Source organism: Columba livia, chromosome 2 (assembly GCF_036013475.1).
Source record: "Columba livia isolate bColLiv1 breed racing homer chromosome 2, bColLiv1.pat.W.v2, whole genome shotgun sequence".
In the NCBI taxonomy this organism is placed as follows: Eukaryota; Metazoa; Chordata; class Aves; order Columbiformes; family Columbidae; genus Columba; species Columba livia.
This window is the reverse complement of record NC_088603.1, coordinates 150,121,886-150,149,665: the sequence shown is the minus strand read 5'-3', so window position 1 is coordinate 150,149,665 and position 27,780 is coordinate 150,121,886. Positions and strand designations below refer to the sequence as shown.

The window sequence follows — 27,780 nt, the reverse complement described above, 5'->3', positions numbered from 1 at the left end:
GTCAAAGAAACACACTTTATGTGGCTGCAGAAAGAGCTCCTTAAATGAAACTCAGTCCTGCATCTCTACATTTATTATTGTTAATAAAAAGTGATTGTGATGGGAGAAACTACAAAGGAGGAGCATGTGCATCTGAACAAAAAAAATGTGCACAATCCAGAGAATACACTCTACTGCAAACAGCATGCGGACAAGAATTGCCTTGTTTTGCTGTACTTTCCTATTTGCTTCTGCCCACAGACTGACACCAGCTTTATACTTTGACGATAAGATCTTTTGGAAGCAGACTTTCTGTTCCACATTTGTACAGCACCAAGCACAAAGGGACTTTCCTCCCTTCCTAAATACCACAGACACAAAAACAGTCATTCACAGTGAGAGTTTTGCAATTAAGTAGATCATTCAAAGCCAGAAAAATAAAAAATCCTGCTACTCCAGTAGTGCTTGACCATGGGATGAACATCCAGCACAGAAGGAAAGGTAGTATCTATTAGTGGAAGTAATGAAATTACATGGGGCCAAAGCGGCATTGCTAACTAGTTCTCTCAAGGGCTAGCAAGGTAGTGTGGGTGTTAACATTAGTATCCAGAGTCTCTAATCCTGAGTTAAGTAAGAGACTCCTGTTTTATAAGAAGGGCTGAGTCTGCAAGGCTGCAGCAGAAATTAGGTAGCAGCTTCAGCTATACTCACCTTCTGTTTTCTCTCTTTCTCTGGTTCAGAAGCAGAGTGCTCTGGTTCACCAGCAGGAAGTGTTGCGAGATATGGATCTGGCTCTACCACTGTACATTTACCCTGCTCCACCTCAGCATAAACGTGATCAGCTAAAAATGGTTCTTGGGATAAATCAGCAGGCTGGGATGACTCAGGTGAAGCTGAAACTGAAACTTTGCAAGTTAGGTAAGATTTTGCCAGAAATGCTATAATCACATTTGGTGACCATCAAATGATCATCTCATTGAGAGTTTGACCCTACTCTCAACACAATAAAGTATATTTTCCAAGTATATGCCAGTGTTAAGCCTTTGAGTCAGTCCTTTGTATTTTGTTTGCGGTCAGGATCAGACATTTACCTTTCTCAATTTCTACAATGTCTAGTCCGTTTGGTGTAGCTTGAGGACCCAACTGGGTCTTACATAGGAATTGCTTAAGGCAATTGATGGTGTGTGTTCCAACAAGAGTGCTCCTCCCAAATGCTCTCCAGTCGACCACACAGATGCTTAGTGGTGGGTGCAGGAGTTCATCTTCAGGCAGCTCCTAGTGGAGGAAGACAAACAGCAGCATGAGCATTGCTAGAGAAGATAGAACAGGTATAGAATACCCAGCTATTAACATACTCAAAGCACAAAATGCATCCAGTATAGACAATAAAGTTCTGCCCACAGTTTTCTGCAAAGTCTGGAGAAAAATTTGTCTTTAAGAATCCAGCGTGGACCATGTGGCCTGTGCTACTGAGTTGAGTCCTGTGCTGTTATATATACACCTCTTGCTAGAATAAACTAGGAGATTCAGAAATGTTCAGAAGGAATGAGTGCAGTGTTGGAGGTTGTGAGTCCTAATGCCACTGCTGCTTTGTTCAAGCCTATGAACCCCATGTGCTCAACCGTCAGATGTGGACACTGCATGGCAACATGCTTTGTAGGATGAATTACAAAGGGAAACCAGCTCTTTGGACATATGATATACGATGGAGGTTGAAAATAATGCAGTAACCATACTTCAGTATCCAGGTTAGTGCTTTAATATATTTTTGTCTTAAAAATACACAGCTTATTTCTTGATGCTAGCAACTAGAGCAAATTGGACACGTTTTTTTCTGATGCTCATGTTTGTGCACTGAAAGTACCAGCTCTTACAACCCAGTCAACAGGTGATAATTAGACTTCCAGTCCATAACAGCTAGTGTGAAAAGGTCCAGAGCTTCTGAGCCAGAAATTATCAAAACCCCTGGTAGTCCAGTAACACACAAATGAAAATAAAGATAATTTAAAGAAAATAAAGGAAACTGAGCCCTTCCCTGCAAAATGGGAGAGGAGGAGGAAAAAGTACTAAAAATAATCCTCTTATCTGCCAACAAGTTCCACTCTATTACTAAAAACCTGATTGTGACATATTGCCTTGCATATTTGAAACATAACATGAGGAACTTCATCTTCTTTCATCATGCATTTGTAGAAGTCTTTCAAAGCATCTTCAAATCAGTAGCTTTTTGCATAAGAACCGTTGTCCTTTAGTATTTAATCAAGACACAGAGGAAATTATTTTGCAGAATCGTAGAATACCAGGTTGGAAGGGACCTCAGGAATCACCTGGTCCGATCCTTCTTGGCAAAATTATATGACGATAAAGGATGGAAATTAGTAACTAACACCTTGCCTAATCAGATAATGGACAGACAAGGACCCTGTACTCACCACTTCAAACCAGTCTGCAAGGCCACTGAAATTGGGATTTTTCTTGTAGCTCTGAATGACAGAGGATTTTACTCCTTTCCCCGCACATTCAATGAGAACCTGGGGGCGATCTACAGAGAGGAGCTGGACTTTCTTCAGCTCCCGAACACCCCAGAACAGGACCTGTGGTGGGCAGAGAGAGAAACATTGATCATCTGCAGAGACTTCTCAGTCTAGGGGAAGCCACTGCTGGCATCCCTTGTATCCCTTTGGGAATGCAGGAAAACAAAAAAACCAAACCAAAACAAAACTTAAATCTGATATCCAATAACCATCAGGATTACGATGGAAGTTAAAACAATTAATAACATCCAGCTGTTATTGAGAAGTTATTGCCAACAGAAAGCCATAATAATAATGTTTGCAAAACTTGTCCTTTCAGTGGGACAAAGGGACTATCAATCGGAAGAGCAGGGGTTTGTTTTGTTTAAAGCGTCATAGTTGTTTGGGACCCAGAAAAGACCTGGTAGGTGGCTGATGCTGAACTTCACCTCCAGCGAGGTCGGCTGCAAGGAGAAGCTCTCCATCTCCTGCAGACCCTGGAAGACCCTGGGCTGCACAGAGAGCAGGTCCCTCGGCCACCCTCTGCTGTGGGTGCAGTTCCATTCCAGCAGGCTGGGATTGAGATGTAGCCTTTGGTGGCCTTAGGTGGATTAACTGCCTCGCATGCCCAGTCTCAGAGAATCAATTTGACCTGAGCTTACCATATTTATTTTGGGATCCATATGCTATTTTTATGTGATTCCTATTGGTCAGGATTTTAAAATCATCATCCCTTTTTGTTACAGTTCAGTGAAAGAATGAAAGGAGCTGGGATTTGGAAATGGGAATATTCTAAGTAACTTACCTCAACTCTGTACTTGCTTAAAACAGGCCGGATGTTGGCAGGGACGGGGTAGATCTGGCCAATATCTGGTGGATCTAGTGGGGGAAGTCTGTCTGGATCTAATTCAGGAATCTGAAAAATTGAGCAGTCATAACTTAGGCTGTTTTTTTGGAAGAATAAAAGCCATATCAGAAGTGTCTGTGAATGGTACATAGAACACATCAATTTGATGAAGCTTTACAAGAGTTGTAGAGTAGTTAGGTTGTGCTGTGGAAGGAATGTGACCTGGATTGCTGTTTGTCATGCTGTGACACTAAAACACTTGGCAGAAAGAGTATTCAATAGATTGGGTTTATACACCTTTCTGAAAAAAGTCTCTTTTGTCCTAGCAGGACATAGTCTGCCCTAAAGACATGCGTGTACTGAAGCATGGTAATTATATTTACTAAAAATAGAAAGCACGGTAATTCTATTTAACAAAAATCCTGAGCAAAACTGCTTAGAAGGCTTTAGCAGGAAAATTCCTGATCTGATTCTAGTTAAAAAAGGCTGGTGAACAGACAGTACACATCAGGTAAACCACACGTTTGCCAGACAGACATAATGCTCTTCAGCCATTATAGAATAGCAGTTCTGCATTACTACATGCTGTCAGCATTTGAGAACTTGCAAATCTCATCTCCAGCGTTAGTGCTGAATCTTCTCTGTGCAACTACTAAAACCTTGAGGCAGGCAGCACTTATGTCCTTTGCCTGTGATCGCACATAAGCTCCTGAATGTGGGACAGGTTATTCGGGTGTACAGGGCTGTCCCGTGCCAGGTGGGTGGGAGGAGAGCACGCTCCACTGCCACTCTGGGCCTTGACCCTCTCTTTGTCTCTTGCTGTGCTCCAGGCTCTGCTGCCTGTTTGGTTCTCCTTCTGTGGGAAAGTTCCCTGGCTTCTTTTCCCAATCCTTTCCTATTTTCCACAGTGTATTACGGCTTTCTCAGTCCACGCAGGGCAGGTCTGAAGCCTGGCCTGATTTAGCTAATTTCTACTTAAAACAGCTGAAGCCAGGACCTGGTGATTACTGCTACCAGAAGCTCAGGCTGTGGTAGCAGAGGACAGTAGGAACACAGGTTTCACAGCCTACAGGCTTTCTCATGGAGTATGGTACCTAAAGCATACTGTGCATATGGCTTCCAGAAAAAAGAAACACAACTTCTGGAGTGCTTCATAGTTCCTTAGCTAACTTGTCACTGTTGAGAGGTAAAGCATCTGAGATACAGTTCTCGAAGGACCTGTAAAGTTGAAGTCTTCTGCTTCTTTTAACTAGGCCATCTGTCTGTCCTCTGCAGCTACGTACAGTTGTGTGGGAGTTTGATTAGCATAAGAGAGAAAGGATGTGTTCCCTAGCACCTTTTAGATGAAGGAGGAGGTAGGTGGAAAATGTATCTTCTAGCATAACACCTGCAGCATAGGTGACCATTCACATAATTAACAGCAATAATTCACACACATATTTTTACTGCCTCTTATTGGTAGAAATCCAAAGCAATTCATTTAATAGACTTAATGGAACTTGAGGCCAGAGGTCTAGGTCTAGTTTTGTTGTTCCTCAATGTATCTGGTTTCTATCAGCCATCCCTATGATGTTGTTTCAAAAACCAAACAAAAGATCACAAGTTGGTGAATAATACCTGCCTGTCTAGAAATCCACCTGTTGAGTTTTAAACATAATCAGAGCTTCCAACTCTATGTTAGCTGACACTAAACACTCTAAAAATTTACCTCATGACAAAATTAACTGGTACTTTAAATGAAATGAGAGGCAAACAAAACCTGACCCTGATCACATACCAGATGTCCTGTCCCTGCATATAATTCACATCTCAGAGTACCCACTTTCATTGCATTATCTGACTTGGGTACTGATGATATGTCATCAAGAAAAATATGTTAATCTGCATGATACAATGACTTATGCATATGAAATTTCTAAACTGCACTTTATTTTTTAAAAAACTAAACTGTACATAGATATTTATGTCTCCTCTTACAGCTGTGAGAAGGGATTAGTTCCCAAGGACACAGCTTAGGAGAAGAATGCTGGCAAGACCTCACATTTGGAGACAGAATTGCCTCATCAAGAGTTTTCTCAAACTGTACTCCAGGACTGCAAAACGGAAGACTGATATCAAATTAAGATTCTCTGGTTATTCACTTTTGTTCTTTTTACATATTGCAGTTAACAGTTCTCCAATATATTGCAAGGTCCCCAGTGTTCCAGGATCTAACAACCACTGCTGGAGTTGAGATAATTTTAGTGAAATCAGCTTAGTATAACTCAGAAAGGACTTTGCTTCATAGCCACAGTGAAAATGCACAGAATAAGAGGTGGAGAATGATCTAGCACTCAAGTGACAGTAGAAGAATATACCCACAAGTTGTGTTTACAAGGGGATTTTTCTCTTTCGATTTTTAAAAAATCAGTAAATCCTGAGCACACTTCGAACAAAAACAAGATTCCTAGTATTCACTAGTCTACTATTTTTCTAAGTGCCAGAGTGCTTTGTTACAGGAATCATTTTATTCCTCCAGCAAAACCCAGCATAACAGCCTCCATTTTGAGAAAGGACCATTTACTTCTTACACACCACTTCTTCAGCTGAACCAGCTGATCAGAGTTACTGAACATGGTATGTCATGGAAAAAGTTATGGGCTTAGAATGACAATAAATTAGTGATGAGAGATTTGTGTTTCCATCCTCACATAGAGCTTCATCAGGAATCCCTTGATATTGGAAGGAGCCACCAGCACATCAGCTCTGAGAGTGCTTGAAAGTCTGGTACACATCTATACGTATTTTTTCCTCAAGGTTTCTCTAATGTTCATATTGCTATTATCTACCATGTGAGATGCTCTAGAGTGCTGCCACTAAGAAGAATAATAGTGTGAAAATGAGAACTGCAGCATCTTTACTTACAGTTCTTGTCAACTCTATAGAGAAGTCTTAGGGGTATATTTGGGTATGTCCCAGAAGCTGTGCTGCTTCCATTGTCCCAAAAGATGGGAAAACAAAATCCAATGCTCTCTTTGTTCACCAAAAGTGGATTTCAAGAAAAAAGTAGGGAAATTATGGCTAGGGAACTGATTCTATCCCTAGGTACCCACCATAATAATATATTCCCCATGGTGTCATATTTCAGGCTTTCACCAAGAACATAATTAACCCATCATGCTTAAAAGCCTGTTTTATCTTGGGAATACCTGTAAACTGTGTCATGGAGCTCCAGGTTTTGCTCATCTAGGATTTCAGAATAAACTGCCATAGATCTTTAGCAGAGAAAAGTTTCCTCTCAGTGGTAGTTCTGTAAATGCTTACCGAAATTCCCTGAAATCCCAGGCATGCTACACCCCACTCATGTGTCCACCGGGTACAATGAATTTACCTTTGGCCTTGCAGTTGCAAACAAGTGTAACATTTCTCTGAAAACTCAATCTCCCTAATCCAGTCCTTACTATTCACTGCTTCCTTTTCCTAAGAGGGAAAGCACTATTGAGAGCTTTGAGGTTGCTAAAGTCAGTGCCATGTGCCACTCCAAAGAGCAGCTCATTGCAATGGTGGTGGGATTTTCTTGGTTGTTTCTCAGGCCAGAGTCTGATTTAGGGCAGGGGAAGGGTGCAAATGGGGCTCAGAGCTTACAAGGGGCTGGTGGTGGTGTGTTCATGGACAGTGGTCCTTGGTGGGGCAGAAGGAGTGACACAGATTGCATGGGGACTATGAGGTCCAACAACAGAATGGTCCTGGTCCAGTCACAATTCTCACTAATTCAAGAGGGTGATGGGTCTTGATGCCACAGCTGCTTTTGTGAGCCCAGGGTGTAAAAGTGTCATGGTCCAGTAAGTCCAGCTTACCTCCAGAAGCTCAAATGTAGCAAGAAGGTCTCCTCCGGAAAGATTTCCACAATGTACTGGGTGGTAAGCAAGTTTAGGTGGTTCATAGTTTTGATCAGCAAGTCTTACCACAGGGGCAGCCACTGTAGACCCAATATATTCTGCCTTACCCTAAATGAAGGAGAATACAGGTGTCAAATGCATTTGAATTTCACAGTTGTCATAGGCACCAACGTGATGCAGAGTTCAGTATTTGTGGGGAAAAAAAAACTTTTTCTTGAAGTAAAGAACAAGGTAAAAGTCAAGGCAACTATAAAAATGGAAGAGCTGAATACTCTTCAGTGTAGCCGAAGTTTCTGAGCTCTATATTTGGCCAGTGAGACTGTGTCAGCTTGCGTGGTCAGAGATAAATCCATGTCTCCACAGACTTACATACAATATTTACAGCTGTGTGCAAGGGAGATGGGGGCAAGATGCTTCTGTTTTCTCTAAGCTAGCCTTCAGGAGCAAGAATCACTTGGGAAAAAACAAGGCTACAGCTTTGCAAGGACATAAAATTGAGTCTCAGGGCTGTTTTCAGATGTGAAAATGCAAACGACTGTGACACGGAGCTCCCATTCAACAAGGTCACCCACTTAATGCCTATTCAGTGACTCAGCTTTGGTTTCACACCGTAAGATGTAAAAGCCCAGGCTTTTTACTAAGGATTTTGAGTTTACCACTGCATCGTCATCATACAGCTCAATGACGATCTCTGGTGGGAACTGAGCGATCTCCTCTCTGTTGCCATGAAGCACGATGCTGTCGAAAAGCAACATCTGGTTCCAGGTGGGGGATAATGTCTGGGAAATGATCTAAAGGAAGAGAGGAAATATTCATTGAGCTATGAACTGTTTGGCTGGGAGTCCTTCAGGAGGATGTGATGTCCTTTCCCACAACCTGAACAGCTCCTTGTCCTTGTCATTTTTCAGCAGCTGCTCCCAGCCAGAAGAATACAACTATTTTGCCTTGAGGCCAGTATCTACAGTTTCTCCATTTCCCTGTTTGCCTCATGGGCATATCAATACATGACCACCAATCTGTTTAGACAAAGCTTGATACCAAATTTAGGGGGAAACTATTGGGTTAGGAAAGCAGGAGTATGCCCAGGTCTATTAAAATGAAGCCTTTGACCTAAACCAAGGCCAGTTTTCACTTCTCCAGGGTACATTTTTTCAATCTTGTTTTTATTCAGTGTAATGACACACAGCACTTCAATAAAAATATATATTTTAATGAATCACTCGTAATGAATCCATAGTTTTTAATTTGTTGTAGTTCGGTTTATGTGGATGCTTATGGCATTTCATCATAGACAATGTTTTAACGATCTTGGCAGGAAATATATTTAACAAAGATAACATTTAAAGAGGAAAAATATGCCAAGTGCAAAATGACTCATAACCTGCTATCATTCTTTTGAATGGAAATAAGGTTCTTGACTACAGTTTATTGGCACTTGGGTGAGAGTCTTCTAAAAACATGCAGGTTATTGGCTGCAACATTTTATTCAGGCAGTGAATGAATCTAACACTTCTGTGCCTATAAAATTCTATTTTTCCAGGGCCAGATTCTACTTTCCTGAATCTGGTGCATCTAAACACTAACTCCATTGGCTTCATTCACCAATTTTTATTAGAAGTTAAAAGCACATTACAGGAAAAAATAAATTCATGTATTTGAGGCAAAAGCAGTACTGTCACCTATGACTTAGGGCAGAGAAAGGTTTTTTTCTTCTTGCTCCCTTAGACATGTGCTACAGAACTTGCTTCCTAAGAGAAGAAGGTGTCAGAGAGACTTTAGAAGCTCAGTAATCATGGCTCAAGAAATGTCAAGGTCTTTCCATCTTGCACAGGGTCAGCAAATTCAAGGGGCCACAGAGCTAACGGATGCTTTTTTACACTCGCGCTACTCACTGGCCTCTGGCAATGAGATGTTCAGTGTGCAGCCAGTGCTCTTGTATTCCACAGGAGTATTCAAGAACAGGTATCTGCTAATTACATTTAGACAGGCTTCTGTGGAGTGTTTTGGGGAGGGGGTGGATGTCAGGTGTTAAAAAGCTTTTTCTGAAGTGATGCTATGTTTGGCCCAGCAAATGCTGCCTGTAGCCCAAATCTCAGAACTCTCAACCCCATTTTAACTCCAGGGTGGTTGTTGAGGGCTCAGGACTTCTGAGTCAGTCCACTGACAGATTCCATCGCAAAAAGCCATGTTGGCTTGCACAGCTACAGAAGCCATATAAACTTTACTCTTTGCTTAATCATTACAAGCATATATTATAGAAAAAGAGAGCCATGGGGGTTCCTAAACTTAAAACATTTATAAAAAGAATAAGAGAAAGATAATTCACTTGCTGCAAAGGCCCAGTATCCCCAGAGAATGTGACCTCTGAATGAACTAAAATAAACTAGGGCTACTGCATCTTATGTTAGAGTAGCAGGTTACACCTAAACTTTTGCCTTGCTTGCAATGCACTGTCAGGAGTTGCCCTTTAACAGCAGGTATCTAACTTTTCCTCCTAGGCATCTCCTTACAAAACCAGGATTTTTTCTTTTCATGGCTTAATAAGAAAAAGAAAAGAAAAAAAAAAAAAAGGTGTTTTCCTTTACTGAAAGAGACTTTGGAACTTACCTTCGTGGTCTGGCAGTGTGATGTGAAAGTAACTTTTGCAAAGGGATCGGAAAGTCCAGTGCTGTCTGCTGCGATGAGCCCCCTCGCCTGATACATGTGGGCTCTCAGCTGGAAGAACTGCGGGGCTACATCATTGCAAAGAAAACAGTAATGTCAGCCTCATGGAAATGATGCAGCACACAGGTAGGAAGCTTCACCATCCACTGTCCAGTCAGGATCTGACAAGGGCAACCGTCTCACTAATGAAGCACCTGAGACACTCAGAAGTTGTATAAGACTTCTGCGTTCACTTAAAATCAATGTCTGATGCAAGTCTCTACTGCAAGGTGGTAACTGTCAGTTTTTATCTCCCATCACTGGTTTATCTACTAGGTGTTCAACACCGTAGCTTCATCAGGAGAACCAAAAGATGCTTCCTGATTATGAAGAGATAGACCTGCGGGACAGTGATCAGAAATCGCAAGAGCACTTTCTTTCCCTGACATCTGCAAAGTGCCAGACTGATGATTCGGCAGTGAAACCAGCCTTTTCTGATGACAAGATGTTAAGCTGTGATCATTTGAGAACGGTTACTTTAAACAGAGGTTTTGCAGCCCTCTGAATTATGGCTTTTTGGGCCTTGTGTTTCTTAAAAGACCTCTTAATTTCTAATGTGTAGAAGAAACAGTGTCTTACTTTCATACAGCAGGCAGGCGGGTGAAGGCACCATGCTGTGCCCTGAGCTGGTGGAGGATGGTATTTCGATCTCATACCCTACAGGTAAATTCTCCATCATGCTGTGGGCATAGCTGGCAGGTCCAAGCCACAGGTAGACGTCCACCTTTGCCTGCACAGTCCAGCCCAGAGGGCGCTTGCCTGGTAACTGAAGAAAAAAATCCACATGTCACCAACAAGATCAAGAAGAAGAGGTGGCTGGATGCTGAATCCTACCAAGTCAGAATAAAATAAGGGAACATTCACTGACCTCATATACTGGTAAATGGCATTTCTTCACAGTGAGTAGCCCTGAGACTTATTAAGTACAAGGAACTGCTGTGAGTCTTAGGGAAAAAATTAGTAGTTTGCTCATTTGAAAGTCTGTGTAAATGGTGTACTGGCTAATCTTCAGAGGTTTGTTGAGACTAGCTAATAGCTGCAAGCATATCAGTACTATCTGGTACCCTGATTTCCCAGACTTCAGCCCACTTTACATTTCACACAGTTTTGCTGGTAGTTAGTCCTGCGTATTACTAACAGTATTACCCCATTAGACAGGTCAGAAAATGTATTCCAGTATAAAATGTTACTAGACTTGACAAAAAAATACTATTATTTCCTTCCTCTCCCCTGCCACTTCATCTAGCTCTGCTAAGCTCAGTGTTTAGTATTATCTGTTCCTACAGATACTGAAGGGGCTGGAGAGTTAATTATGATAATTTTTTGTTCATGCAGGGAAATAACACTGTGCTTAACAAGTACCTATGGCAACTATCAGGAGCTTAGATACTTCTATCTACTCTTTAGCTGTGCTTTATGGGAGTGTTCCCAGTAGTTCCACATGAAAAACCACTAAAAAGTCATTATATGAAGTAACTATTTTCTTGTGTGTTTGGGCTTTTCCTGTTGGTCACAGAAACAATTATATTGCATAATATTCCACTGCAGTGCAAGTCGCACTGCCTTTGTAGGAGTGTATCCACTAAGACTTTCCTTCAAGATGAACAAACCCATAACAATACTTTGGACATATTATTACACAACCCTAGGCACATTTCAAACAGAAAGCATAAATAATTGCTGTATTAACTCTGAATACCCAGGTTTCCTTGCTATCTGAGTCACTGCATGCTGATCCCTTACTGGTCTCTTCCCAGACTTTCATGTTCTGCATTCTGGTGTCTTTGCCAGCAAAAAGGCTGTACCTCTTTTATCTATTGACGTATACAGTTCTAGATAAACAATGCTATAAACTTGCCATATGAAGTAGTGAAAGAATTAATTACTCAGACACCAAAATCCTGGCAATGATACAGTGCTGAAAGAAGGATAAGCATAAATATAAGAAGTAAACATCAATAGATGGCAGATATAAATATCTTACACATTTTTAGTATATTAGAAAAATGAGCCTGTAAAATACAATCCCTGGAGGAAATTTGAATATCAAATGGTCCCCAGGCATTACCTGTGTTTGCAGAGTGCCCCAGACTTACTTTCAGGAAATGGGTTTTAATCTTCCCACAGTCTTTGCCTCTCTGTTCTTTCGCTGGGGAATAGAGAATGTTTTTCGCTGGCACTCTTGCATATGCAACTCTCTTGTTGCTGCTGAGCATCCAGATGAACACATCAGGCACCGTATTCTGCGGCTGTCAAAGGATGAGGAATATTGAAATAAAACTGAATTATTTCTATTATCCACTGCCATTATGTTTTGTTAAAACACTTTCTACCAAGACCTGATTTCCTCACAGCTCCTGTGGAGTGGCAGATGTGCACCCAAAATAAAAGAGGCAGTCACATCAAGCTTTGCAATCCAGATCTCCACTCCTCAGCACAGCTGAAGGTAAAGAGCTTTGAAGAGTATCTAAAGAGCACCCACTCTCTAAATCATTTCAGGAGAGACTAAAACTAAAATTCTGTGTACAATTCTGACTCAAAAAACAACAGTCTACGTAAGCTAAAAGTACCTACCATAGAAGTACCGTCCACTTCATCCATACTAGCGAACCAAAAATGATCAAGGTGAAACTCAAGCCCTGGCACATGATCATCTATTCTGCTTGTGAGGATGCTCCATGGCATGGCCTTGCCCTGTCCGCTTGTCCCCAAGGAAAGCTTGAGCATGGTTTGAAGAAAAGACCAGCCCAGGAGCTGTTCCCAGGAGGCAGTGTAAGCAAGGTCACTGTTTTGGGAAGGAAGAGAATTTGGGCACACGATAGGAACCATGCCAGGCTGTGTCACTTGCTCTCTGAGCCAGGGAATAGTCACGGTCTTGCTTAGCTTGCCAGCACAGACAGCTGTCAGTGAGACAGCACCCCACTGGATGGATTTTGACCTGAACAAATACAGCTGTTCTGCTGTTATTCTCAGGCCTAATAGTATGTCTAAGCAGTGCTTGTACAGTGAAGCATAGTATAGACACCCCTGAGCTCATGAGAGTCCAAATCACTATGTCCATACAAGTGGAGACATGAATTAGATCATAAAGCAGGATGTCTTCAGAGTACCAGGGCCCAGTAGGGATGACTTTAGTTTAAAAACAAACATCCAGTCATCCAGCGAGACCTGGACAGACTGAAGAGTTGGGTGGGGAAAAATTTACTGAAATATAACAAGGGCAAGTGTAGAGTCTTGCATCTGGGCAGGAACCACAGGTTCCAGTATAAGCTGGGGAATGACCTATCAGAGAGCAGTGTAGGGGAAAGGGACCTGGGGGTCCTGGTGGACAGCAGGATGACCATGAGCCAGCACTGTGCCCTTGTGGCCAGGAAGACAAACGGTACCTGGGGTGTATTAGAAGGGGTGGTTAGTAGGTCAAGAGAGGTTCTCCTTCCCCTCTACTCTGCCCTGGTGAGACCACATCTGGAATATTGTGTCCAGTTCTGGGCCCCTCAGTTCAAGAAGGACAGGGAACTGCTGGAGAGGGTCCAGCGCAGGGCAACAAAGATGATTAAGGGAGTGGAGCATCTCCCTTATGAGGAAAGGCTGAGGGAGCTGGGGCTCTTTAGCTTGGAGAAGAGGAGACTGAGGGGTGACCTTATTAATATTTATAAATATATAAAGGGTGAGTGTCACGAGGATGGAGCCAGGCTCTTCTCCACGACAACCAATGATAGGACAAGGGGTAACGGGTTCAAACTTGAACACAAGAGATTCCACTTAAATTTGAGAAGAAACTTCTTCTCAGTGAGGGTGACAGACACTGGAACAGGCTGCTCAGGGAGGTTGTGGAGTCTCCTACTCTGGAGACATTCAAAACCTGCCTGGACACCTTCCTGTGTAACTTCATCTGGGTGTTCCTGCTCCGGCAGGGAGATTGGACTAGATGATGTTTTGAGGTCCTTTCCAACCCCTGACATTCTGTGTGATTCTGTGTGTGAAACGAACAAAAAAAACCCAACCTGTTCCTTTCACATTTTCTCCATACCACACAGCCCAGTCTTTCTGGCACAACTCTGTTAACAGCTCCATTTAATGCAAAACAGGATTGGGGCCAGATATCCAAAGGAGAACTCTTTGGATAACCAGGCCAGGAGTTATGAAAATCAAAGTCAAGCCCTGAATCTTAAATTTATCTGGATTTCTGTTTGGATTACCTCATCAGCCAAGAATCGGATTTTATCTATAAAGCTCTGAGTCTCACGCATCATTTCATCCAATGACATCTTCTTTTTCTGCTGCTGGACAATTCCCTTGGCATCACTGGACATTGCTTCCTGCATTCAGGAAGGACAATATGTATTTTTTATGCATTATCAAGTAGTTTGAACTGGACACAGAAAAACAGTCTTGAATTCAAGTTGAAAAGAGAAGATAGAGACACTTGGTTCAAGGTAACAATTACCTTCTTTGTCACAACAGAAAGTGGTTAACTCTTTGGAGCTGAATAACATAAAATCTAAATATTCCTCATTTTCTCTTTGTGTATATACATGACCCAAGACACATGCATTTCCACCTAGAATTTTTGGGCCCCAGTCCTGACAAAGTCACAACTGAATTCTGTGCTACAAACAGTTAAAAAAGATAATAAACATTCAGATGACCTCCATCCAGTTTTGTTTCTTCTCACTGGTTCCCTGGAGGAGGTGACTATGTCCAAGAGTATTAAATGCCAGACTTTATTGGTGTTGAAGTTCAGCCCCACCACAGTAATTAGATGCCTAACAGCAGTGTTAATTTGGCATTTTTCCACTGAACTCAGCATCGTCCCATTTTAAGATGCGTGGAAAAGAAAAAGCAACTCATTATTATGATGTCTTATTTGTTTTTAAAAACAATATGTTCTGAAATATTTGAAGCTATCTTACAACCCTTTATTAAATATAATGGGGTTTAAAAATGCTATTGGATACTATACTCTTACTAATTACAAAGCATTCCAGTATGGTTAAAACAAATATAAATTACAATGTATACAACTACTGTTCTTTCAGTTAACATCGTTGCATCAATGCTTAAAGGAAACACACATACCAGCTCTTGCTTGAACAGCATATGTCTCTTTTTGTCTAAAGCTGTATAGTTCAACCCTTTCCGCTTCTTTTCAGCAATAGTAATGAAGACTCTAGGATAAAAGAATAACAGGTTATTTAAATGTGTTCTTTTTTAACCTGAGCTGCTAAAATACATTGAAATCAAATGTCCTTTGGCAGCTGCAGTACATATACCAGAAGACAGAGATTCTGAATTCTCTAAAATAAATATTGAGCACATACAAGATTCAAAGTATAGAGTCTGAAAACTCTCCACTGCTTTTCACAGAAACAGGGTTAATATCTAGAAATTAGTGTTTATATCTATTTTGAGTCAAATCACGTCATCTGACAAAGAGCTCACTGAGTGATTTACCCAGCATGTGGAATCCTTTGTTTTTTATTTTAACCTTGTCCTTTTTTACAGTATGTCTATTACACACTTCATTAAATCCTACTTATTCCATATACATTTTATTCTTAGAGTCCAGAAAGTCAAAATAACATGACAATGATTGGCACTAATCTACTGTCAATATTGAGTATTGAGAATAACAATAAAATATTTTCTCTGTATAAATAGAAATTTGGTAAGACATTTGCTTTTACAGCAGAATAAATAAAATATATCAGTAAGTTTACTGTATTTTTTTTTTTTATTATCACCAGTTTCGAATTTGCAGTCAGCACATAAAGTTGATTTGCTGTACCATAGAATAATTTGGGTTGGAAGGACCTTCAAAAGTCATCAAGTCCAACCCCCCTGCAATGAGCAGGGACATCTTCACCCAGATCAGGTTGCTCAGAGCCCCATCCAGCCTGGCCTTGAATGTCTCCAGGGATGGGGCATCTACCATCTCTCTGGGCAACCTGGGCCAGTGTTTCACCACCCTCATTGTAAAAAATTTCTTCCTCACGTATGCCTCTAGTAAATGTAGTTACCTGCTTTGATGGATAAAATCATTTAGGGTCATCCTCATTTTCTCCTCAGATGCAATCTCTGAAACCTTAATCAAATCTTTTACTTGATCTAATGATTCTTCCTATGAAAAACACGTGAAAGAGTCATTATGTAAAAGAGGGCACTTTGTCATTCTGCCAGTGTTATAACACCATTATTCACTGTATGACTAGCAAGCATGAGGGAGGCGACTTTGTAACCTGACAAAACGGGACCTTTCATATATCACTATGCTTGCAATGAGCAGAGAGAAGACTCCGGTAGCATGATTTATTTTTATTTTCTCCAATTTCTCCAACTACTAGTCCAAGCTGCTACTGCATGGAACAGCTTCGTTTTCTCACTTGTTTGGTGAAGATCAATCAGTGTAAAACATTCTCCACTGGGTAGGAGGAAAAATTTTCATTCTCCTTGGTTCTGTTTCCAGCCCTGCTGCTTAAATTTATCAAGTTGCTGGAGTTAACTTCTCAAACATTAGGAGGTACCCAAATACATATGCAAGTTCTACTGTAACACCTACTGTTATCACTGAGGAATGGAGCCTGTCCTCACAAAGTAAAATAAATGGCTGGATTTCCAGCATGTTCTGTGGGTGTTCAGGTACACTGACAAACTTGTCTTTCCACATATATACTCAATACTAACTTTTCAGATTCCTGGGTTCAAAAATGTTCGCCTATTGGCCACTGTATTCTCGTGATACAACCTTGCATCAGCATGACTTTAGTGTTGATGCTGATGAGGTATGTAAGCATTAATGAGGGGTGAATCAGACTCTTAAGCTAAGTGTCCCCAATTAAAATATTCAATATTAGAAGTCACTTTACAAAAAAAAAAAGAATTACTACTTTCTTGAGATTACTGGTAGGGTCAGCTTTAAAAAAAGTGTAGAAAAACATGATTATGGGCAAACACCGAAAAGGGCAACACAATGAGTATCCATGAGATGATATGCCATTTTGTCTCTATAGATGTTTTTAGGAAAACTAAAATCCAAGAGTGTCCTTTAAAGAGTCTCCAGCATGAACACCATTTAAACCATGTGGGCTGGCAAGAAGATGTCAGAAGAGAAGCCATAGGAGACGGAATTATTCTGTATCACATATTTTAGTTGTTTGACTGTTCTTACAAAGTTTCTGAGGAAAGACAGCACTACAGCCATAAAAAAAAAAAAAAGATAACAAATTGTAGACAGGAATACTTGACTATGTCTAATAGATCAAAACAATTCGGAAAAAGAAAGAAAGAAAGGGCTGGTATCAGCTACTCTCACAAATGGAATGCAGTTGAGGGAATTTTTGAAGGCCTGTTTTGGGGAACATGACCTCTTGTTGAATTACTCTACTGAATACATGAGCCTGGGAGGATGGCTGCCACTTACCAGGTGATCTGCCATTTTCTCAAGAGTGTTGGAAAAGTACAGCCGAAAGGTCTGGTCACCCCAGTAGCTCTTGACACAGACACAGGGCTTTTTTTCCTCATATGGCAGGTACTGGTAGTTCCTGTGAAAACAAAGTACAGAGCGGGTCATAAAAGTGAGAGAGGAGTTCAGGGGGAGGCACAGGAAAGAAAAACTGCTTGGTGCTCTATCACAGCACAGAAACTGAAGACACGACAGGATGTGTTCATATGTGATAACCAGTAAACACCAGGAAGAACAAACACAGGCATCACTTACGCCACCTGGGAGATCCCTGAAGAGAAAAAGCTTGAAGTCAATGATTTAATTTCAGTGCTTTCCAGGGTGTGAGAAAAGCCAGGCAAAGAGGCATGCAGAAAAGTTCTGAAATACTGTTAATGATGGGAAGAAACAAGGGAAAAAAGAGCAAAGATTAAAATCTGATCACCTCTTCAAGAGCAATGGCTTTGCACACCACACAGCAGGGTGTCCCACCACATTGCTTTCACAAGATGCTTTTTTTCAGAAGCAATAGGTAGTGTAGATTGACATTCCTTGGCAGAAGCTGATCTGTAGGACCCTGCTCAGTAAAAGTGATACCAAACTCATAATAACTCAGTGATAAAAATGCATCTGCTGCTCTCTCTCGTCTCACATTTTTTCTTGGGTCCAAGTTGCCATATTGACTCTTTTTGTAATGGTGTTTTCTTTGGGTGTTTAGCTGTGCAAGTGTCTTGTACAGAAAAATATGAGCATAACCAGAGGCTCTGCGGACTTCAACACACACCTGCTACAAATCTGTTTCCATTAGAGTTGTGATAGGCAATATGCCAAAACCAGGTACCCGAGAAGCACTTTTTCCTCCCTTTATATAAATACTGCAGCCCTGTGAAACTCTATCCTCAGCCATACTGGACTTAACACTAGAGGCCTCACCATTTTCCTTACTAATGATGGGGTAATGGAGAGCTTTTTACTGGATATGAAGCTCTAAAAACTACTTTAAGTTCTTCTGGGAAAGGCTCCAACCCAATGCCACCAATGCATGCACTGCAGCTGAGAAAAGGCTGAACCAGAGAGCTATTTTCTGGTGTGTACTCGCCATGTGACACTTCAGTTTTTCTCCACAGAAACTGATTCCCACATAATACAGAATAAAACTACTTGTGCTTCCTGCTTTTCACAATGTCCAACAATTGGCAGAAAAAATGGTTGTGTTTTCCATTTCTTCTCCTCTGGGAGAGGCTGTGGTACTCAAGAAAGGAGAGTGCACTTGGTATGGAGAGAAGACTTCACTTCTTTCTTTTCAAGGTGTCTCTATCTGAGCACAGACAAATTTCTAGAAAGTCCTGATCATCTGCTCCTAAAATCCAGAGTCCCAAAAGGACAAGATGCTTAAGCGTGGGCATCTACCTTTGGGCCCAGAAGGGGTTGAATCTCTCATGTTTGGTTGTGAGGATGCCTCAGATACACTAAGTCATTTCTGATGGAACTGAGCATACGTCCAACCACTAAGCCAAGCTCCCAGAATCCAAATCCCTTGTCACTGTTGAGCATCCTATCTGTGACTCCTAACTTCCATACATCTCTAATAGGTTTATGTGAGAATTTTTCTGTTTAAAAAGATGAAGATCAGCTCTGCAACTTAATTTTCCTGCCCTATGGGATACCAAAAGTGAAACAGAATTTCCCACTCACTTTCTCCTCAATAACCTATAGCAAGGTAAGCATTACCCATTGAACTTGGTGCATAGTAGAGCTACACAGGTCTCAGGCAATCATTAATTTGGTGGTCTTATAAATGGGAAAAACAATTCAACTATCTTCCAACACCAGAACATCTTAAACTGAAATTCACAGAGCTTACGAATCTTTTCATGGGATTTACTAAGAATATTATATATCCATGAAATAATTCACATGAAAGACTGAACTTTCATGTCTATTATTCCCTCTATGAGAATTTGAGGGAACCACTTTTTCAGTGTTAGCTTATCCTTGCTATACATTTTGACATAAATGTGGAAAATTCCTGGCAATTTCATGGTGTCTGCTTTAGAAGTCTTCTTGCTCTGCCTACTCCTTTAATTAGTTAGTGATTTTAATCTCCAAAATGGACTCTCATTATCATTTTCTGTTGTTCTAAAATGCAGAGTTTATCTAAGCTATTGGATATCCCATTAAGTACTGATTAATACTAAAAATATCCAGTGATGAGACCAGTAGGATGCCAATATGACAGTCACAAAGTCTTTAGTCGGTATCTGTGCCTAGCCAAACTGTTTTAGATAGCACAGGAGGGAAAAAGAAGACACAGTATTTTACATATATTTGAGGAAAAGGGATCTTTAATGAGAGAAAACTTTTTTAATATTGGAGTGAGCCAAGAAGCAAATAGCAGATTTGAAGACTGATTCATTCTTTTACAACAGTTCTTTAAATGTGAATTCTTGTTAAGGGAGAAACTAAAAATCCCACAGTCTCTCAGGGAGGATAATGATCCAGCATGTACCCAAATCTGCAGCCCTGTTAATGAGGAGAGACAACTATATTTCTACTAAACATTGTTTTTTCCCCACTTCTCTTTATTTGTTGCAGAAACAAAAATTTCTGCCATGGTGTTTTCATTCTTGTTTCTTCCACCAGTTCTTTTTTTAATCTGACCGAGCCACTGATTGCAAGAAAGGATGGAAGTACTTTTTAATTTTAAGGAGGTCCAGAAACCAAAGAGATCCAGGCTGATATTTCCCATGTGGTCCTTATATCTGTAAACTGCTTGGCAGTGCCTGGCCTTCTAAAGAAAGAGGTACCATCTAGCCTTGTCACTCAGCAACTATCGGGGATGATTCTGTCTACCAAATCAACAAAGAAAATATTTCTTTTTTTAGCATCTTTGAAATGAATTAGACATTTACACTTCTGTTTATAAACAAGGCCATTTAGAAGAACTATTCTGCATGTTTTCATCCATCGATCCATTCTTTTTGTCGAGGACTATTTCCTCCTACTTCTGTTATTATTTGCTGTTTAAGTCTATATCTCTAATTATTAGCTGTGGAAAGTGTTCTGGGAAGCTGACTTTGTCTTGACGAGTTTTCAATATTTTTGTTGTGTTATTCTGCTTCTGGAGCTGGTCACTGGGTGGATGTTACTTGTGATCAGAGCATGGGACCCTAATCCAAGGATATCACTGAAGGAGTTGCAGTTCTCTACAGCTTTCCAATGCATATTTGGTGTAATGCAGTCCCTTCAGAAACACCAGAAGTTCAAGAGCCCACGGGACCAAGAACAGAATATGAGTGTAAAATGGCTCAGAGCCCATTCACTTCAGTGAAGCCTAGAAAATTTACTGTTGTGAAAGATGTAATTGAGGATTTGAAAGACTCAATTCCACACAACATGTTTAGTGCTGCCAGGATTCATTAATGAGTCCCATGGTATTATAAAATAGGAACCAGAGTCCTGCACGATAAGCTTTTCAAACACAGATCCTCACCTGTTCCCACCCGTAATCAGTGGCTTCTCAGGGGGTGTGGTGGATATCAGGGGTACTCCAAGGTCATGAGTAATTTCATCCTCCTCCTCATGTAGTAGATATTCTTCTACTTCTCCATCACGCGTCTTCTTTTTCCCTCCAGCTCCTGCTGACACCCCATCAGTAATACTTCCAAAGTTACCTAGAGACACATGATGACAAGTGAAGACGTGACTAGCTTGGAGGTGGCAAACATGAATGAGGTTTAAAAAAAGAGAAAAGACAGTCATACCGGTGGAAAATCTGTGTCCCCTCCTGTTCATTACCTGTTCCTCTCATACCACAGTTGGTAAAGGTCCTGACAGGTTATGTCAGTCCAAATGACTTTCCGGACTCCAGGACAGTGCTTCCTTACCTGCCCTATGTACTATATACCTAGAATATTAGCGCCATCACTGGTTACTGGCCCTCAGGATCTTCTGCTTTTGCTAAAGAAATTCAGAAGCTAAACAATACTGCTGTAGATATTTCTAGACCCAGGAGCCCCGGTATGTGTTTGATTTACACAGGAAATATGTCTTCTTTACAACATATGGATGGACATTTCAAAGTTTAATCTCAGAGGCACTAAAGCTCTTTTTCAGATAAGCAAATTTTGCATAGTAGCATTGCAGAGTGTCCTGGTTTTGTTAAAAACAAGTTTCTCTTTTAGTGATTTTGCCTGTCCGCTAAAGCCTTCATATTAGCTGCATTTTCCTGGACAACCAGACACATGTTTTGGTAAACTTAGCAATGGAATGCAAACTTATTGATAAGCACGGATGGACATCTCGTGAGAGGGGCGATGAGAAACAAGTGACCAAGAAACTGACCAACTGTGTATAACATTCCATTCACTTGAATACTTCATATAAAAGTGGGAGATCACAAGGATCTCGTCCCTTTCCTTCTTTCCCTTTTCCCTTCTGCTTATGGCCGACATTAGGAGAGGACCTTGCTAGTCGTCCCTGTGAACTGAGGCCTAGTGACAGACTGAATCCAGCTCCAGTTGGCTGCAGAGTCTAATCCAGGACTTTGGGTGCTGGCTCTGCAGTTGCTGAGACTTTCAAGATTGGTTTTGTATATTTTGTGGTATTTTCTCCATTCTTATTAGTAGCATTAGTAAAACATTGTTAATTTTTCCAACTCTCTTCTCTCTGTCCTTCTTTTCCTCCCAATCGCCTGTCCTTAGTGGGAAGGGGGGAGAGGGAGGGGCAAAAGGGGGAGGTGGGGGGAGAGGAGGTTAACAATACATCTGCCAGGGTTTTTGTTGTCACCCTGCAATATAAACCCTCAACACAGAGTTAGTAATAACAATGCTTTGAGGCCCCAGATTCAAGCCTAATGCCAAACAACTCTTGTAATGATACAGCCATCTTCTCTGATATAATTTTGGCTTAAATGGCAATTATCAGAACTGAGAAAGAGGTGCATCCATCAGACTCATAATTACAAACTTTATTAGAGTCAGGCAGAAAATATTCCCTGCAGGAGAAGGAAGTGCTGAATCATCCCACACGATCTCCTGATCCGGACTCTTTTTTCAGCCTTTCATGTAAATAATGTCCATATGCCAAATTTGGATCAAATTACAACTGTACAAGTAGCTGGGAGATGTTCAGGTGCAGAGTTCAGAGCCAGATTCATCTTTAGTATTAATTCAGACAAGAATCACTATAATTTCTTGCCCAACTATACAAACGAGTTTCTTGTCATTCCTAGCTCAGCTTCCTGGTAAGTTTCAGTGGGAATCAATATCCCTGATCGATTGCCCTGTTTGCCACAGACATCCCTCCCTGCACACATAGCCTTACAGCTGAGCACACTCAGGTACACAAGCATGAAGACGGGAAGAGCCAGGGTGCTACTGTGCACTTGGACTCTAAGAGGGGCTAGTAGAGAGATAAGCAAACCCCTGCAAGGGAAAGGAGACCTATACAAACTCCTTTCTTAAGGGGAATTTCTTCTGCTTTGAAAATATCCAGTCAATATTCATGAAAATGTCTTCATTGTCTCTTTATTTTGCTCCCAGAGAAAATTCAGCTCCACAATGAGGAGGTTCCTCACACAGTACAGTCCTGCTTTACTCAGGGAGAGGACAGGACGTACCAGGTGAATCTTAGAGGACAAGCTGGTACATGCATTTTGGGGCTTGGCTGTACATCACCCCCATGTCAACCCTTGCAGACCCATATGTAGCTCAAAGGAATTGGCCGAGAGGGTCCACATGGGTCCTCCCTGCAAAGGGGCTCCCTCACAGCCAAGGTCTAATTGCAATGGGCACCACAGAATGAACTCTGTCCTGAGGTAAATTATTTGAGTTGCGTCTCCCAAAAGATTAGGAGGCTAAACACTGGGTGAGTTGTTCTATATATTGACTGAGAGGATTTGTAGTAACACAGGGCATCTGGGAGTAGAGACAGCTATGCATCAGTACGACCAGTTTGACCATTACCCAGAGAAAAGATGATCAGAGTTCAATTCAAATGTTTAAGCCTTGCTCTGAAGCTGACTCCTGAGCCCTAAGACACAGCTGTCAATAGCACGGAGCATCCCTTTGCTTCTGAGACTCCCTCTCTGCTTTGGAGAAGGTTAAAACACTTACCAACGGAAACCTCAAAGGTTATTGGCCTGTCCCCAACCTTCCTATCAATCATTGTGGCTTCAAAAAATGTCCCAAAGAGGAGGAATTCCTCAAATTTCTCTTCATGGATCTATTGGAGAAGGAGGAGGCAGAAAAAAAAAAATACATTTATTTTACCTTCTATTCTTTTTTACAGCACAGAGAAGTATTTATAAATAGCAGCTGTGTTACCGTTGTAGATCTATCAGTCTGAGGTGATCAGCATGGCACAATTCGTAGGAAGAAGTAGTATCTCTTCTCTGAGAAATGGATATGGTTGGGAAAAGAGATAAACCTCTGTGATTTTGGTCTTGTCAATATTGTCCAGTTATATCATGGCCGATTACATAAAAGTCATTACCCTTCACTTCATACTCTGCTTCACCAGTAGCTGTTATTAAATGGTTTCAGTATCTTCACATACTCTTATACCATCATTCAAACCACACATCTATGGCAGTTCAAGGGCCCTTTTAGTACAAAAGAAACAAAATACTGCCACCCTGAGAGAAGTCATTTAGCAGTGAATACAGCAGTAGCATTCCCTTGCATTGCAATAGTAAATACTGCATCCTAACACACCCAGGCAGGGGAGTTCTTGTCCAGCTTTGCTTTCCCCAGGGATGACTTTAACCTACTACCCATGTGTTTGGGCTATCAAGACTTTGACCTTGCTCAGGGACACTCAGCTGTCAGTGATGCCGGTAAGATTTCTGGCATCCACATCTTATTAAGCAGCAGCCCTGTGCAAAAGCCTATTGAAACCGAGCAGTCCTTTGTTTGTTTGTTTGTTTGTTTGTGTGTGTGTGTGTGTGTTGGGTTTTTTTTCCTGCTGTGCCTTAAGCTATAGGCCCAAAAGTGGTTTTCAGCGGAGGAGAGGGCTGTGGTCCTCCACTTCTTGCCTTCCCCAGCAGCACAGCACAGCAATCAGTAACCCTGTTTTCAGCTTATTACAGACTGGAAGCACAGGAACCAAAGGGTCTTGGTTCAGCAGCATACCCTGAAAAGTGTGACAATGCTTTGTGGAGTTTTAAGGCACTGTTTGCCTCTGTTTAAACCTATTGGAGCCCCAGCATCTGCTTATCCTTGGCACAAACTCTCACTGGAGGAAGGCTAACACCTCTAGAGCTCTTGGGTCATTAACAAAACAAGCTATTAGCCCCAAATCAACACCAAACTCAAAGGAGATAAATTTTGTGATTTGAGTTCTCCCCAAATTTACACCCTGGTTGCCACAGTCTCCCCAAGGCAAGCCCTACTGATTTCACAGCACGGACACCAGTGTGCTGAAGTCCATTAGGCAAGATCAGTACTAGCTTGTTTTGCAACAGAGTGAGGCAATGAATAAAAACATCAACTGAATATTTATTTCTCAGACTTTTGCAAAGCAGAAACAGCTTTTGACACAGCCCATGATCTCTTCATTTTAAAAAACCTCTGCTATACACAGTAAAGGAGCATAGGTCTCCAGTGAAAGGATTAGCAGCATCACATATCACAGCTAACAGCACAAACAGATTGCAGCTGCAGAGTAGCATTAGCTTCCCTGAACCTTGATTATTTTCAGCATGAGCCCAGAGCACAAAGTGGCTAATAAAGTTGAGGCTCAGAGGCTACAACACACACATCTATCTCCCATTATAAAGAAAGAACATTGCAAAAGTTTAACGTCTTCTTGCTGCTGGAATAGGCCAATAAAGTTGGGCTGCGGGGCTGGGTAATTTGCCTCTGTTGTCTCAGAGGCACTATGAGACATTTTTCACCTTATTTATAATGTCTCCAGTTGCTGCTTTTTCTTTCAGAGAGTTTTAATACAATTACTGTACCATGAAATATTGCTGAATGTCAAAAGCAAAAGGCTATCAAGCATTATGTTTTTACCTTTTACTCATTCTGTATTTGAAACTGAGGCACAGTAGCCAGAAATAAACCCTTATTACTACTATTAATATTTATTGGTGTTACCACAGGGTTTGTTCCTCTACTTGGAGTATTTAGCTAGCTCATAAGACCAGAGTACTTGAGCTGCTCACAATAATGGATTTTTTCCATACAAAGGAAAATCTATATGGAAATAAATTTCTTCTCATGCCACCTCTGTTACAATCTTTAGAGAAGAACTAATGAACAGAAGCAATTTACAACTGCATGAGTATATAAAACAAGACCAGGACACAGGTTCACACAACTGGTTTGAATTACTCGTGCTCTTTCTCTGCTAACACATGCCTTGACCTGCTCCAGCTAACCCTCATGCTGGCAATAACATGGCACAAGCCAAGGGAGAGCACCTGTCAAGGCTAGGCCTCAGGACCAAAGAGCAATCTCTCTTGTCCTGTTTACTTGTACAGATGGAGTCAAAAGACCAAGAATCAGATCTGATAAAGGACACAAGTGCCTTAAGCACTGAGGTGGTAGCCCCACTACAAAAGCCAAAATTTTGACCAGTGACATACTGAAGTGGAAATAAAATTGATTATGAGACTATTTTTTCTTCCTATAGAGTGCAGAGGAGGGCGATGAAGCTGGTGAGGGGCCTGGAGCACAAGTCTGATGAGGAGCAGTTGAGGGAACTGGGGCTGTTCAGCCTGGAGAAAAGGAGGCTGAGGGGAGACCTTATCACTGTCTACAACTGCCTGAAAAGAGGTTGGAGCATGGAGAGGGTTTGTCTCTTCTCCCAAGTAACAAGTGATAGGATGAGACAAAATAGCCTCAGTTTGTGCCAGGGGAGGTTTAGATTGAATATCAGGAAAAAATTCTTCATGGAAAGGGTTGTCAGGCACAGGAACAGGCTGCCCAGGGAAGTGGTGGAGTCACCATCCATGGAGGTGTTTAAAAGGCATTTAGATGAGCTTCTTAGGGGCATAGTTTAGTGCTAGAGTTAGGTTATGGTTGGACCCGATAATCCTGAGGGTCTCTTCCAACTGAAATGATTCTATGATTCTATTTATTGGGTAATAAAAAAAAATGAGCTTGTATATGTACCAACGTGTTGTTGCTCCCAGACAGTGATGTGACAGAGCAGAGAATCCAAGTGTTGACTCAGTACCTAAACCCAAATGCCCTGCCACAACTGTACGACCTTCTCAAAGAATCATAGCACAGATCTTCCTATGATGTATCTCAGTATAACAGGTGAAGTTAGGAAAGCAATACCAGTTAACACCAGTTGTGGCTGGACGCACAATTTGCAGGCCCTCTCCTGAAAAGATCAGCAATCTAAAACTACATTGCCAATGCAGGGTTAAAGCAGGAGAATCAAACAGGCTGGGCTCTATCCTTCTGCACTTGTAAAAATTCTGCACCAGTGATTCCCTCCTGCCTTCAAATGACAACTATAAATTTTCTCAAATGAATGCAGGAAATCAGACTTGATCATTACCAGCTTCCTCCACCAGCTTTCTGTCATTTAGCAGATATTACATCGTGTAAGTTTCTAGTATGAGCACATGGATGCAGCTCGTGCAGAAGGGGCAATAGAAGAGGAGGCTAAGTTTTATGGAAACCAAGTCCTACTTGAGAGTTTTTATGAGTTACAGGTGCACACTAATGCTCCATTTGCATTGCATTATTGTGGGAAGGTCCCAAGACTATAGAGCCACAGAGAAGCTGTCAGAGGCACATAAAAGCAGTATTACATGGTCTGAACTCAAATACACACATTGGTCCCATCCTTGGAGGTTTAGGGGCAAATGTCAATCAATATCTTAATATCATACCAACCTCTGAAGGCACATCAAATGGCTCAACTTCCACTTCGGTTGAGTTCGTCTTGTCTGAAGGAGAAACTGACTTTCGATCCTCTCCTGCTTTCTCAGTTCTGTCTTTTCCTTTGGAGGCTTTGAAGTCTTTATCTTTAGATGGAAATTTTATATCCTTGATAAAACTTGAAAACTTTGGCTCACGGGCTCCTCCTGAAAGTATCTCCACAGCAATCTCAACGAAGAGACGTCCCCTGAAGGAGACACCTTCTCCAAAACCTTCATTAAGCTCTTGGTGGTCATCCATGAGGCTGTGATTCCTGGGTGAGCCATAGAGATTGATCCAGGCAGGCCCAAAAGTAGGCAAAAACCCTGGAGATAAAACACATTTTATGACATTTTTATTAGGTGTTAGCATGCTCTCTTCGCTGTCTGTGCCTCTCGCACACCAGGAGCCGAACATGGACCCATTTCTATGCAGGTGAGGACCACTTCATACAGAGCACTGTTTTGCAGGGCAAATTTTAGACACCAAGAAGCCTCTGCCAGTACTCAAACAGGGACTCTGCCAATACAAATCTCTT

General features: G+C 41.4%; 1 protein-coding gene across 1 annotated transcript in view; it reads right to left on the bottom strand.

Moving 5' to 3' along the window:
* FER1L6 (fer-1 like family member 6) overlaps positions 1 to 27,780 on the bottom strand; it is a 98,060-nt gene that overhangs the window by 26,992 nt on the left and 43,288 nt on the right. The window contains exons 11-26 of the mRNA XM_065054349.1: positions 27,219 to 27,568; positions 23,478 to 23,586; positions 20,855 to 21,035; positions 17,341 to 17,461; positions 15,941 to 16,041; positions 15,000 to 15,090; positions 14,120 to 14,239; positions 12,017 to 12,169; positions 10,500 to 10,686; positions 9,825 to 9,949; positions 7,874 to 8,008; positions 7,176 to 7,325; positions 3,298 to 3,408; positions 2,412 to 2,573; positions 1,071 to 1,254; positions 691 to 878 (exon numbers count right to left, since the gene is read on the bottom strand). Of these exons, the coding sequence (XP_064910421.1) occupies positions 691 to 878; positions 1,071 to 1,254; positions 2,412 to 2,573; positions 3,298 to 3,408; positions 7,176 to 7,325; positions 7,874 to 8,008; positions 9,825 to 9,949; positions 10,500 to 10,686; positions 12,017 to 12,169; positions 14,120 to 14,239; positions 15,000 to 15,090; positions 15,941 to 16,041; positions 17,341 to 17,461; positions 20,855 to 21,035; positions 23,478 to 23,586; positions 27,219 to 27,568 (2,468 nt within the window). The remainder of the gene's footprint in view (positions 1 to 690; positions 879 to 1,070; positions 1,255 to 2,411; positions 2,574 to 3,297; positions 3,409 to 7,175; positions 7,326 to 7,873; positions 8,009 to 9,824; positions 9,950 to 10,499; positions 10,687 to 12,016; positions 12,170 to 14,119; positions 14,240 to 14,999; positions 15,091 to 15,940; positions 16,042 to 17,340; positions 17,462 to 20,854; positions 21,036 to 23,477; positions 23,587 to 27,218; positions 27,569 to 27,780) is intronic.